Raw genomic sequence first — 15,301 nt, forward strand, 5'->3', positions numbered from 1 at the left:
GACAATTAATCAGTTATTCCAATTGTTGTCATGAATGGTTTCAGCATTAACTGTGACATCATTTAACTGTGAATGGACGGGGAGCCCAGCTGCCTCTGGCTGATGGCGGATTCACACACTGCTGTTTACAAGTCTGTTTGAGCCTCACTTTGGTTTCCATTTGTCACTTCCTGTAGGTGGGCGTCTGACGCGGGGGCATGACGCTCATCTTTACTGCAATCCAACTTTAGGCTTTTTCTTTTAATACATAACAATCCCAACTGGTGCAGCCTGGACTCCATATATCACTCCACACATGTTTCTGTGCATTTTATTCTCTGGGAGACACTTGACATAGAAAAAAAAAAAGCTTTGGCATTCTGCTGATGGTGGTGCTTTGCTCTCATTAACCCCGGTGGACGAACCTCCCGATGCATCAAAGATGAGACACTTGTGGTGTCTATCCGCCAGTGCGTTGCCATGGAAACGACTCAAGGCAACACTGCCTTGATATGTAAACAGGGGGGGAAGACAAAAAAAAAACAGGACGAAGGGAAGGGAAAGAAAAGAGACGAATCTGTTCTTTGATAGCCGCGGTTACTGGCTGTTATGTAAGACGAGCTAAATGCAGATGGGCGCATTGGGCGCTGCATGTGGCGTGTGTGTGTGTGTGTGTGTGAGCCTTGAACACACTGAGAGGCTGCTCAAGGCCTCTCCTGATTCCCATCATTCGACACTAGCTGCACTTTTTACTTTTACATGATTTCAAATGAATTAGTCACTACTTAAAAGGTCTTAATGACGAATATTTTTTCAAAAACTAATACATCCACAGAGCTTTTAGAAAAAGTGCCGAATAAAAGTATGGCTTTTCTTAAAGAAAATTATGATTGTGAATTAATGATTTTAAAAATTTTGGTCGGGTCCAAAAAGAATGTTTTGTTTATCTCTGTGGAAGACGTTTGGTTCGCACTTAAACAACGTTGTTATCATGTGGTATCTCTGGGTCGTCGGCGATCAAGTTGCCAGTTAGTGTGGAAAATTGATGGTAAGTGCCTGGCAACCACTTGTTGTGAAGTGAATGCAATAGAACGGGGGAGAGAGACTGCAACGTCCAGTGGCTGAATGTTATCAATTTCATCAATAGCACCTTTAATGAAACCACTGGCTCATTGTGCAGCAGCTCCGATGTTGGCCACAATTGCCAATCTACAGTGATTGATTTTGAGTATCTGTATCAATGGTCCATTTTGTAAACACACTATAGTAAATGACCACCCAGTAAAACACCACTTTAAACACATCTGGGGGTGGATTCATTCAAAAAATGTTATACCACTATTTTGAAAATGAGTAAATGTTATGATCTATCTATCTATCTATCCTTATTTTATGTATCTGTCAATCTTTATCTTTTAACCTCTTTATCTTTGTTTAGTTATTTATCACTATCTCTATCTGTGTCACTCTATCTATGTGTCTAGTTTGTTACTGTGAAGACACAACAGTGTTACACAACGCTCTCGAGTGGTATTATTCAGTTCAGGGAAGGCACCAGGCAGGCAGCATGCGGCACAACTTCTTATTGTGACTGTGCCACTTACACCGCATGACGTAACCTCCTCCATTTAACACAATCAGCTCGCCTCCTATTGTTGTGTGACCTGCCAATAAGATCACACTTGACATATTCTGCCACACATTTTTCACTCCCATGTGGATTGGAGACGGGGATTTAGTTGGTTAGCTTGTGTGGGAGTGTGGGAGTGCACTGCCCACCTCTGTAATCCTACACTCAAGTCCACTGTGGTGTTATTAATTGGACATGGTCGTGTAATCGGCATGTTCGTGGGTGGAGGTTGAACGGTCAGGGGGCTCTGCAACAGTGCAGGATTAACATGCTGAATAGATGAGGAGATACACACAAGTAGAGGGTAGTTTCATGTTTTTAAGGAGACAAGGGTATTTTTGCGCCTGAGCACTTTCTAACTTATATTGTAGGGTGTAAAAACACCTTCTCATATACACAGATTTGGGGATTTGTAATCTTCATGACGAGACTTTAGGGATGGAAGAATCTGGAGATGACAGGAAAACAGCAAGGAAGGAAAAAGAGACGCACTGTCCTCTGTTTCAGATACATTTTCACAACATCCTGCCTGTAAATGTCTGAATAATTAATCAATCTTTGGCTGCTGCATTATGTGTTGAACCTGTTGGTAGCCTGGTTTCCAACAGTAACCAACACTTAAATAGGAGCCAAAGAGACTCAGCATCATAACAACAACATCTCATAGATGTGTGCTCACCTCTGATTGGGTCCGATGGGGGGATGTGCGGGTATCCCAGACACGGACTTCCTTAAGCCCCTCTCTCTCTCCGTCTCCCTCCCCCCGGGTTCTCCATCTCTGGGCACCGAGCTGGCCCGTTTGGACCCGTGGTGGCGATCGGAGTGATCCTCGCTCCGACTGCGCCGGATCCTGCCATGCGGCTCGCTGATGCTCTTACTGCGGCAGAGCCGGTTGATCACGTTCTGGGACACGGCCTCGTCGAAGCGCTGCCGGTGCTTCTTGGGAATGAAGATTCTGGCGAACATGGTGGCATGTGAGGGGAAATAAAGGGGGGGCGATGTTAATTTTTTTTTTGGTCCACAACAGTTGCCTCAGAGAAAAAAGAAAAAGAGTAGGATCTACATCACAGATCCATTTTGAGTCCAGAACCAAAAACCTTGGATTTCCAGTGAAATAACAGCAGCAAATCAAACACCCAGCAGGAGCAAAGATTAAAAAGTGATGATCAACTCAAACGCGGTATTCTTCACAATCCAAGTCCAAACTAATTCAAATCAACAGGCTCCCTCCTTCAAAGACTCAAAGAAAAAAGGTGAGGGGTCTTTCCCCCTTGGAAGTGACTGCTGTCCCCAGAGACGAGAATAAAAGAGAAGCCGATCAAGAAGCCAGAGAGAAAAGATCTTTCTCTGAGGAGAGAGACAGTGAGGAAAATCTTGGCGTCACTCGCTGCTTGCTGGAGTCTCACTGCAGCAGCGTGCAGTACCAGAGCCAGAATACAGCACGAGAAAAAAGGTGTGGGAGTGAGCGAGCATGGGATTTCTCCTCCTGCTATCTCTCTCTCTCTCTCTCTCCATCTACACAGTATGTCATTCTCACTCTCACGCCCTCCTACACTTCCGTCCACGCTTCACCTCCATGTCACTCTGTCAGTGTAAGCGTAGAGCAGGAAGCTGTCATCATCTTATTGACCTTAGACCTTACCGTTTTTGACAAAGACACTCAACGCCCAACATTGTTTGGGGCTTTATGAGGTCAAAGACAAGCACAATTAAGATAATCAAAAGCAGCACTCCGTAGGTGGATAGGATTTAATTAAATTAAATCATTCCATTTAGATGTGAGTGCTGCTGGGATGACATACTGTCTGTAGGCCAACTAGGAAGTAAGCATCGCACCGGTTCCCTCAACAAAAACCCAATGGGATTGTTCCATTGGGTTTTGGATTATTGCAGGAAAATAAGCTCTGTGGCAAACAAACATTTATGAGACTTGCACATTTTGTTCAGCAAGATAATATTCACAAATTAACACCACTTTTATGATTTTTGAAGCGTGAAATGCAATCGGCAGAAGTAAAAAGCTAACGTTAGGCTGTAAACGAACTACATCGTGGTCATGTGACTTCACGTCACCACCACTAAACTAAAGGCGGACCAGTGTTCTTCTTAAGCTTGTGTTAACCACAGATCTTATTTAAAGCATCAAACCAAAAACTAATTCAATAAACCCATTGACTTCGAGACGAGGGAACTGGAAGTGCTAAAATGGTAACTCATTTCCAGGTTTTAGGTCTCATTACTGCAGCACTCTAATGTCTTATCTTTTCTTAAAGGGGTAGTCCAGAGATTTAGTATTGCACTTCCATAAAGTTAGGGGACTTGCGAGAGACACATTTAAAAATGAAATGGTCCAAATTGGTACAGCAGAGGCCGAGATATGCTGACTTTTAGACCATAGTATGGGTCAAGCTTCAAAAATACAGGATCCTACAATTCCCATGATGCAACTTCATAAAATCTTTCATTAGACCCCCCTTGGCTTTCTTGACAATCTCTCCAAAGATTGATACCTCCCTCATGTCTGTCTGCTAAATATGAAGCTACAGCCAAGAGACAGTTGGCATAAAGGCTAGAAACACAGGGAAACAGCTAGCCTGGCTGTGTCCGACAGTAACAAACCCTAAAGCTCACTAATATGTCTTGTTTATTTAATCTATGTAAAAACTCAAGTATAAAAATGACGTTATGGTTTTACAGGGGGTTATGTTTCCAGTCATGGTGCTAAACACTTTTTGTATTAAACAATAAAATCAAGTTTCTAATGTTAAATTCTGTCTAAAAACACGAGCAGTCATGCGAGAAATTTACCAGAATAAAACTGTTTCAAATCAGCAAAGTTATTATTTTAAATACAAACTATCTGATTAAAGAATATGTAAACAAGACTAGAAATCAGACTTGAAATTGTTTGTGTTACGGATACATTCTGGTCAGTACATAAAAAATGATTGTGGTTCGATACCAAGCCCAGTAAACGGACCAAAACATGCATTTTGTGGCACAATAAACTAGCAAAATGTCAAAGAGGGGTTATAAGAGTGGACTGTACGTGCGGTTTCATATTGAGGTCTGGCTGTTTACCAAACACCAGTGCCTACAGTACTATGAGAACAAAACAAAATGAGACGTCCCCCCACACACAAGGACAACAGAGAACATTTCATTCAAGAGATTAGAACTGCTGCAAAGAGACAAGGCAACCACCCACACATGCCAGCACACACAGTTTTTATAACTTTACCTGTGAGGATATTCACACTCTACCCCTCGGACAGTAATTTGTTCTAAGGCTAAGTCTAACCTTAAAGGAAAAGTTCACCAGTTTTCATGGTGGGCACAAATAGAGATGTAACTGCATTTCTTCTGGGAAATTTGTTTTGTAGTCAGTAGCATAGTCAATAGACAATCTTGCATTGTAGATGAAGATATGATAGGATCCTTGGAGTAGTGAGTCTTTACTATCACAGACTGATGATAGACAGCGAATGAGAAGGCAAGCAGCTATTTACCTTTAACCTGAACTTCTTTCATATCATTTGCTTTAATGTCAAAGTTTGACATTTGCTCTTTCGCTCACTTGACAAGAGTTAGATGAGTGTCTGTACGGTAAATATGCAGCTACCACCAGTGCTGGTTATCTTATCTTAGCATAAAGACTGGAAACAGCTAGTGGCTTACTATCCTACTAAAAGTCAGGATGTCTCTGTCTCTGCTGCTTCTATTTTCACCAATCGTTTTTTCATCTGTCACTCACAAGCCACCCAAATATCATGGAAGTGGATTATTAAATCACTGGGATCCTTTAAAGAATAACACCAGGCTTAATGCCCTCAGTCTACTTTTTATCTTTTCACTGCAATAATCTAGTCAAAGGAGTTTAAAAGTTTTATGAAATATGAAAAATCTCCCATAATTCAATCACTGATCTTTTGCTGAGCTGACATCCATCCATCCAACCACACTCCTGGAGAGAGGCTGGACTCTCGCTATTTAACTAATGTTTCCTTATATATAGCTTGGCATGGTCCAGTTGCTGGTAGGTAGATTTTGTTCCCTTCGGACAGGGTTGTTTCTGAGTCTTTATACGCTAAGTAAGGGATAATGTACAGCGAGCCGATCGTTGTTGTGAAATAAACCTCCGCATCGCGTAGGGTTCCGCATCGTCCTGTTGGCTAGCTGCACATTATTCTGCTTAATACACCGCTACTTACTTAAGAAATCAATAATTTGACACAAAAATGGTCCTCCGAGTTCAGAACTGTGTCCATAGCAACGGTCTGTTATACATAGCAACGGTCTGCTATAAAGAAATAACAAACTGTAAAACGCTGTGATTAACCAATCACAATCAAGTATTCAACAAAGCCGTTTAATAAGCTAAACTAACTTCTGTCTGTAGCTTCATATTTACCGTACATATACTGCACAAGAGTGGTATCAATCTTCTCATCTAACTCTCGGCAAGAAAGGAAAAAAGCATATTTCCCAAAATGTCAAACTACTCCTTTAAGCCCATTAAAATAGCCCTTTAAAGGTGCAGTGTGTAGGATCTGGTGGCATCCAACGGTGAGGTTACAGATTGCAACCAACTGAGACTTTATTGAACTTCTCCCGTGTGCCAAGCGTGTCGGAGAACTACGGTGGCTATCGGGAATACGCCAATGGCTCTATCTAGAGACAGTGTTTGGTTTGTCTGTTCTGGGCTACTGTAGAAACATGGCGGCCAGCTCCGTTAAGAGGATCTGCTCCATATGTAGATATAAACGTCTCATTCGAAAGTAACAAAGACACAATGATTTGTATTTTCAGGTGATTATACACTAAAGAAAACATACTAAATAATAACGTAATCCATTTCTGCCTATAGATAACCATGAAATGTTACACACCTTTCCTTTAAAAGAAGTAGAAAAGAAAAAAAATCACCTAATTTTGGAGGATTTATTAAAACAAAATGTTCTCATAAAAAAGGGGACAACAAGAACTTACAGCGAGTTCAATATACGAACACCTTGTCTTTTTCAAACCAGGCCTAAATGAAATGTAAAAAAATTTACACTGCACTGGTTAATTTGAATTAAAGAGAACCAAAATCCCAGCTGACACATCAAGCGAGTGAGAAGTTAAGTGTTTGATTCCGCGTTTGTTAAATCACAGTGGCATTAACATCCAACTGAGAGCGGAGAGCCCCGACACAGATTTGCACAAACTGTTTTGATTCCCACCTACACCAGTCTGTTGTGTTCTGATCAGATGAATGAGCCATAAGCAGACCGGGTGTAGCGCGGCCGGTCTGTGAAAAACAGGCACCAGTGGAGTAATTAGCCACAAACGCTGATAGAGACAATAGAGAGACAAGCAGCTACCACTGTGCGTGTCCTCAAGAAGCTAATTAAGCTGCATAAAAACAACTTTGACGGCTAAATTAAGCAATTAGGGCACACTTATGGCACAGAGATGGAGAGAGACAAAGAGAAAACACTTCACAGCAAACATGAGGCCTGTTCACTGCTCATTTCATTATCCAGAGTTTCATTAAAAGGTATTCAGGTAAATATAGGACGCCTCCAGCCCGGTGAGGATCCTACCGTGTGGCGTATAATGAAGTCTCACTCACATGTGGAACTTAAAGGTCACAGCTTCTGTTATTAACACCTCTCGCCTGTATGAAGAGCTCATCTTCCCTCTTTATTAGCTGAACAGAAAGGCCTATAGAGATAGTAAGGATGTACTTAGAGCCTGAACAATTCTGAACAAAGTCTATTTTAGGCCGATACTGATTTTCACATCACTTTGTTTTGACCTTGAATGATAGTTTCCTATTTTATCAAACTAATCTCTTTATGAGATGAACGTAGATAATGCCCAAAGGTCAGAAATCTCCATAGATGATGGACTGTGGTCCATATTACAAACTGAATCAGATGCAAGTCTACTTTCATTATATGCTGAAGGTAATCATACACAGGAGATGCTACATTACAAATCTATTGAGTAAAAAAGTCTAATATTCCACATCTCAAAACAATACAGAATATACTGTAGACAGACATTTAGACATTTCTGACTTTGGGCCCCCCAGTGGTAATATCACAAAATACACCGAGGTGACAATGCATGCTGCTATACCCTCTTTACAGGAGCTCTCCATTCAGCACCACAACAACAGATAAAGACAAAAGACCAGCACTGCACTTTGTTTTGACATTAGTTTTCCCTCACCTGCTGCTTGAATTATGTGTATTTTCCCTGAGTTGTCATGGCTCACAGCAGCTCCAGTGTGTTGCAATATGATTAAAGGAGCCAATTAAATACGTACGAGGGGCACTTTAACATTTTTACACAGTAAGATCAGTTTAATTGTCATGAGGAGCACGACTCTTCATGTCGACATTTCTTTTTTTAAATCAGCCTCTCATAAGCCCCATAACTTTATGGAAGTGCAATTTTTAAAATCACTGGAATGCCCCTCTAAAGAGTAAATTAATATCAAACTGAATATGTATATATATATATATATATATATACGCCTCGCAGCGAAAGGAGAGGCCAGACACCCAGCCACCCGACGTTAAAGAGCAAAGTAAGCGCGCTGCACATATTGACCGTCATCTTTTCTTGGAAAATGTCTGGTGTAATCGGTAATCCCGGTGTTGTCAGAAGTTTATCAGCCGGTGGGAAAATGTCCTCACTGTCACATCCCAAGTAACAACTATCCCTTTAAAAAGGCACAATGAGTAGGAATTTCCTAAAAAAACAATGTATAGACAAATATAATCCCTCTCAATCATGATTTATGACCCACTAGAAGTGTCTGGCGGTGTTTGTATCTGCAAAGAGACCCTGCCCTCGTTTTGCTGTATTCAGGATATTTCTTGGCATGAACATAACGACCACGTGCCAGATCTTAAGCATGCATCCTAGAGGAAGCTACGAAAATGACGGACACAGCGCTGAAAAAAAACAACACAAATATAGCGAGGCGAGAAACACCAAGTGGACAAAGTTCGTGCCAAAACGAGAGTGAATCTGGTGTTGGCTTTCACCCGCTGGTGAGCACTGTAAACCTTGTTGAGCCGTTGGGAAGGGGCCAACTGAATGTTGTTTGAAAGGCATATACCATTTATTTTAATCTAATGCTAAGACTAGATTTAGAGTTGCTGCCACTTTAAGAAAAAATGGTGGGTATCACATTTTTGGAACAAATCTGTTGAGTTAAAGATAAGGGCCACATATTCTTAGCCTGCTGTCACCAGGTTCGAGGCGTTCATGTATGTGTGTCTGCAGCCTGAGACAGTACTGCTTGAGCACAGACTACTGGCTACAATGAGCAGACTCCTGAGATATAAATACATGTTCTGTAGTGATGTAGGTGTTGCAACCCACACAGTCCCTCTCTGTTTGCTATCTTTGCTTCCCTGCTATTTGTCATCTGCTCACATCACAGTACTATATGTCTCTGTCTCACACACAGATACAATGAGCTACCTGTCTGTGAAAGTGTGTGTGTGTGTGTGTAACTGCTGCTTTATGCTTTTATAAATGCAGATGTTCATCCACCTCGACATGAACAACCATCTGTTGAAACAGCCACCTCATCACAAAAAGTTTTCCCCGTCAACTCTTGGAAACTAAAATGAGTGCTCTGATTTGACCTCGTTTATAAAGAACAGAGATCTATAATTATCTGACGGAGGGTTGTGGAGGAGGAAGCAAGCAGGGAGGAAGGGACGGATTTCTCAACAGGGAAGAATGACAAGCAGAAAACTACAAAGAGGAGACCTCATTTCACTCCCAGTGTCCTGATGTGGCTTAAATGCGCAAAATGCCATGTCTTAACACACACGGAGAGAGAGAGAGGTGCATCGGAGACTGTGTTGGAAAGAATCTGTCTAATACGATCCATTTGTCCTGCTTCTCTTAAAACACTGCCAACACACAGTGGTTGGTCACACATTTAAGGATAAAGCCAGTGGAATTAAAAGATAATTATATGATTACAAATCCCTTGTGAGCATCGCTGACGCCGGGGTGCCTGGTCGGTGTCCAGGAACTTGTCAGCCATATCTGATCCACTGAATAAACATGAACATACTGGATTAATGATGTATGTGATTAAAAAAGAATGAAACAGACAATATGCTGAAGAAAAAAAAAAATCTGAAATATAAAAAGGAGTGTTACTTAGCATGCTAACATTTACATTTAGCAGCACAAAACACAATGCACACCTGGCAATCCATCCAATAGCTGTCGACTTATTTCAATAAAAGTCAAATGTGTCAATCCCATGATGGCACTAAATGAAAAGTCAACCAAGGATCAACCAAAGTCAGTAGGATTCATCCTCTGGGATCATGACTGTACAAAATGTAATGGCAATCCATTCAGTAGTCAAGATCTATCAGTCTGGACCAGTGGGCTACCTCCAAGTCTGATTGTATATTAGTCTATGAGAAAATGAGCCTACTTCTCACTTGATTAATTACCTCAGTAAACATTGTAAACATGAGTTTATGGTCTCAATTGCTCGTTTCAAGCCTTCTTCAATACAGCATGATGTTCATTTAGTAAATGATGGTCCCATTTAGAGTCAAATAGACCATAAAGCAGGGGATGCTTTAGGGCGTGGCTACCTTATGATTGACAGGTTGCTACCACGGCGTTGTCCGGTCTGTGAGTTGTCTGTGTTTTTCTTCTTAGAACTTTAAACCTTTCTCAGTGTGTTTTCAGTTCATGAAAGTTAATTATACCATTTTTTGGTTGCCTAAAAATGTCTTATTCAGTGTTCGGATGTACCTCCACCACCTTCTCGTGTCACTTCTGGTTGCAAAAAACAAGACGGCGACTACCGAAATGCTGAACTTGAGGCTTCAAAACAGCAGTCCACAAACCACTGGGTGACGTCACGGTGACTACGTCCACTTATATACAGATGATGGTCTATTATACTATAATATGTTCAATAATAAATTATAAATGTAAGCTTGATAAACCCCGTTTTATACTCAATATCATATCATTAACTGCTGTAAACTATCAACTGCTGCAATAAAAACATTTTTTTCTACCAAAAAATGTTTTCCACTGGTCAGGGGGTACCTGGCTGAAAAAATATTTCAAAAGGGGTATATTAATGAAAAAAGTTTGAGAACCACTGGTCTGGACCGCAGTGAAGGACCAATCTGACCGCCACTGCCATCCCTAGAGCCGCTAGCGTTGCAAAAAAAGCAATCTGGTTTTACTTCTTCCTTCAGCCTGAACAAGTTGTCACATAAAGCAGCATCTAATTCTTCCAACAGAGACAACTTGTTCCACTCCACCTTATGAATGTACTGGCTTTAGCACGGTTTGTGCTCATCACCCCAGCTTTAATAAAAACAGTTTGCGAGGCACTTGTGAGCTATCTTGAGCAGCGTAGCAGCTCAGCAGTAGTTGCAAACAAGCTCCACTGACTCCCGCAGTTAAAATTAAACACCATCATTATAGGCACTATTGAAGAAGAAAGCCTTTGTGCACACAGCATGCGCTGTAGGGTCAAGACCAGCTGATAAATGCAGATCATTCAGACTCACAATGATCATCCTCCAATCACTATTATTCTTATTATTATAGGGCACAACTATCACTGCAGTAATAAAGATGTTAGTTAACTAAAAAATAGACCTGCACCAGTTACTGTTAGACATCATGTGGTACACAACAGCCAAATGTGCCTTCAGAGAATACAGTCACATACTCAGTACAATACAAGCAGATGTAGTTTTTTTTAAAAAGGAATATTTATGTAATCTTTAAAATCAACATTCAGCTCAAAAGCATGCACAATCACACAATCACACACTCAAACACGTGGCAAGAGATTACATCCTAAAAGCAGAGCATCACTCAACCTAATGACTTCACTCACTTAAGAGGCAGGCACAATAGCAATATGCCTCTGTAGTGCCAACTGTGTCCATCCTAGTGTGGTCCCATCACATCAAACTACGTGAAAACACTACTACTTGAATTCATAAATTATAGATTTAAACCTGGAAATCGCCTTGAAGAAAGCTTAAAAAACATCTAGGTAATAGAGGAGCTGAAAACATCAGATATCATCAGCAGCCCCATCGTCTTGCGCTGTATCAGATTGCATTAAATATTCACTCACCTCCCGCTTCACATACATAATTACACCGATGGCAAAAACACTGCAGGTGCAGACCCAAAGAAGCTGCACAAATTCTCTCAAAAAAATCAACCTTAGAAAAGCATAAATTGAAAAAGAATGGAAAGCTGTACTCACCCCAGACAATTCATCGTTCTAGCTGTCACCCATAGCTCAGCAATAAACTAACCACTAAGTTACACCCTCTAATATCGAGCAGCACAATGGCAGACTGCTTCGGTGCTGCCTTTCTGAGGGGGGGATATAAAGATATGGTGGGACTTTGGTGCGTGCGGGAGGCTGTCTTTACCAAGTGTCAGGGGAAAACGGTCACCACACGGAGAGAGCAGCCCGAGCGCTGAGTGGAATAATGAGAAGAAAATCCATCAGAGGAAAACACAAAAAAAAAAACTCAGAGAGAGGGAGAGAGAGAGGGAGAGTTGTGAGATGGGTGGGGGGGATGGAAAAACCACAAAGAGATGGCATTAATGTTATTATTGGTGCTCGTGAAAATAGGAGTGTCCTTCCTTGAACGGATACAAATGAGTAGTTGTCAGTGTTGCCAATTTAAGGTAGAAATATCCAACATCATTTCAGGTCACGAAACTACCTCGCACTGACCTCGCACTGCTGGAAACCCTTCTTACAGTGTATTAATACCACTAGAAAGAGTTCAAAGCGGTGTAGTAGTGGAGGGGAGCCAGTGTAGTAGCGTAGTGATTGGCTCTACTTGTGGAAGTGAAGTGCAATCTGTGGACAAACTGTCTGGGGGATTTAGAGGGAAGGCAGTGCTGGTCATTTTTGGCACCACATACCTGAGTGTTTTTTTCACATTTAGTTATCTGGCGTTATCCCACACACATCTTCAAAAAAAAAAACCTGTTGGGTGTAGCTCCAGTTTTTTTTTTTTTTTGAGCAGATACAGAGCAGCATGGCCACCGGTATTAAATTATGTTTTCCACAAAGCGAGCACTCATCTAAATCTGCCTGTGGCTCATCATCAGAGACACCTTCACGCTGTGAATTCTGCTTCACGTTGCCAATCCTCATTTACCGCTGAAAACTCTTAGCTTTGGGCCCCCCCCCCCCACCCACGTCAGTTTTCACTAACACTGATGACACTTGGAGAGGGGTCACTGTGGATTTACCCACCGGGTGGCAGATGGAACCCACCTAAACCTAAAGCGGTAGCTCTGAAACGGCTGGCAGCGGTTGAGACCCCCCTCCCTCTAATCCATCCTGCAGAATGAGCAACAGGAAAAGCTTGTTTAGGAGCTCATTATGACTTAAATCCCTGCAGATTATTTGACTTTTCATTGAGACCTGAAAATGACATGTGTGTGTGTGTGGGGGGGTACAATAACTGAACAACACAGGAAGCTTTGCAGAAGCACAAACTGTCCTTGGCTTTAATGGACAGTTTGGCAGCACAGAATGACATGAAACATGGGGAGAGACAGAGGGGGATTACATGCATGAAGGGTCCTCTGGCAATATTCAGACAAGGGATGTCTTGGTTACATTATATGCATCTCAGACTGCCCAGGATAATGCTTTTTATGGTCAACGATTGGCCACTTTGCTAAATTTCCACATGGTTTTAAAGGGTGGATTAGAGAGGCCAGGCCAGAAACAACATCGCAGCCATCTTTCAACTCTTTCCTCTACTTTGTACCAGCAATTTCTTCTATACTACGTCTGGCAATGGAAAACTGAATCGCCTGGCTCTTACCTGATGCTGGAGATGAGCTGTCGATGCTCGTCCGTGGTGAGGATGTCAGGCAGGACCGAGGCCAACCACTCGACTCTCTTCTCGGCCGCGTAGTGCTTCAGCACGGTGAAGAGTTTCTCTCTCACTTCAGGTTCGTCGCCTAGAATCTGGTCGACCTGACGAAGAAAGGACAACGATGTTAGAGGCTTCGGAGGAGTTTGAGAACACAAGTCGGTGAAATAACAAAACGGGGTCACCTCATAGGTTTACACAGTGCCACATTGTTGCCATAACAACACTTCATCTGCAGTTCAAAAGGGAATATAGCCTTACTCAGGGATGTATTACTTGAGTTTGTTGTCGTCTTTATATATTTGTATATAAATTGATTAATTGGTAATTTTGGTCTTAGTTGACTTAGTTAATTTTTTAATGCTTTTTTCATGCTAAATAACTTCTTTTCAAGAAACTTATGAGCACATCTCTGGTCGACACAAGATTTAAAGTGGTGCTTTTGTGTGATTCTTTGTGCAGTTTTACAGATCTGTTGATTAAATCAACTAATTGATTAGTCGACAAAAATCGCATAAGAATTTCTTTGGTGGCGGCCAGCCCTAATATTTTCCTATCCATCCAAAAAGTCTAAACTTTGTGGGCCTCTGTTTGTTTTTTTCCTTGCATTGTAAACTATTTAAAGTCTTACACCTGTGCATTGTATGTATATCTGCACATAAATCTGTTGGACGTTGAAGGATTTAGCAGAGCTACAGTATGCCCAATTATAAGGAAACTCCTTTAATATTGCTAGAACTTTTGTTTTTGGGTTAAATATTTATTTTGGTCTTAAAGCCTCTGAAAACCTGGGTTCAGAAACAGAATATCTTGTTTTATGTATTTTTTTAATTTTATTTATTTAATTAATTAATTAATATTTTTTTCTATTTTGTGCTGTCGCTGTATTCCGTTCTGTTTTTTTCTTGCCTTTTACTTTTGTTTTGTTGTTTTTGTGTACATGATTTGTCGCTGAATATGTCATGCAGTATTGTGCCACCAAAATCACAATAAGTAGTAAAGAAGATTAAATATCCATCACTAAATAACCAATAAATAAATGAGAAAAAAGCATTATTTGGTATTATTTGACAGTTTGATTGACAGTAGCATCTCACAGCAAACCCACAACACTTCAGCACATTCAAATACAGTACAGCTAAATTCTGATTGGTGCACTTATATCACCTTTTTCCAACTGAGCCCGCCCACTTCAAACAAGTAAGAAAAGCACAAAAAAAACACTTTGTGAAATAACCAAACTGCTCTAACTTTGGCAGAAATGGTTACGTTTATATAGGACTCCATTTCTCACAGTAAGGTAATTGAGGAAAATGCGTATTCAGGACCTTTAAACTGGACCAGACTCAGCTGTGACTGTGTATTCAAACGTACCCTCCTGTTGAACTCCAGAGCTTTGTGTTTACGGTCCAGTCTCGCTCCCTCTCCTCCCATCTGACTGTCCTCTATGCTGATGCTGCGCTTCTGCCTCGGTCCGAGACACAGCACCCCGAGACGGAGCGTCCTGCCCTGGGAGGCCTTGATCAGCGCCGCGGCCGTCTCGTGCTGCCTGACTGGGATGCCGTTGACCTCCATGACGTAATCCCCGGCTCTCAAACCGGCGCGGCCGGCTGGGGAGCAAGGCGAGCAGTCCTCAACCAGCAGGGGGCAGTCTCCCACGATGGTGAACCCGAAACGACCGTCCGGACCTGGTACGATGTCCATCTGTCAAATTAAAGAACATACCCCCAAAAGGCTCCGGATCAGTCTGGATGTA

At 41.6% G+C, this 15,301-nt stretch overlaps 1 protein-coding gene across 5 annotated transcripts in view; it reads right to left on the bottom strand.

Moving 5' to 3' along the window:
* The window catches only part of grid2ipb (glutamate receptor, ionotropic, delta 2 (Grid2) interacting protein, b), a 51,436-nt gene that overhangs the window by 28,008 nt on the left and 8,127 nt on the right, over nucleotides 1–15,301 (bottom strand). For all 5 annotated transcript variants that reach the window (XM_037755547.1, XM_037755545.1, XM_037755544.1 and 2 more), the window contains 3 exons: nucleotides 14,920–15,249; nucleotides 13,495–13,649; nucleotides 2,289–2,564 (listed from right to left, as the gene is read on the bottom strand). In XM_037755547.1, the coding sequence (XP_037611475.1) occupies nucleotides 2,289–2,564; nucleotides 13,495–13,649; nucleotides 14,920–15,249 (761 nt within the window). The remainder of the gene's footprint in view (nucleotides 1–2,288; nucleotides 2,565–13,494; nucleotides 13,650–14,919; nucleotides 15,250–15,301) is intronic.

This window comes from Sebastes umbrosus, chromosome 20 (genome assembly GCF_015220745.1).
Source record: "Sebastes umbrosus isolate fSebUmb1 chromosome 20, fSebUmb1.pri, whole genome shotgun sequence".
NCBI lineage: Eukaryota > Metazoa > Chordata > Actinopteri > Perciformes > Sebastidae > Sebastes > Sebastes umbrosus.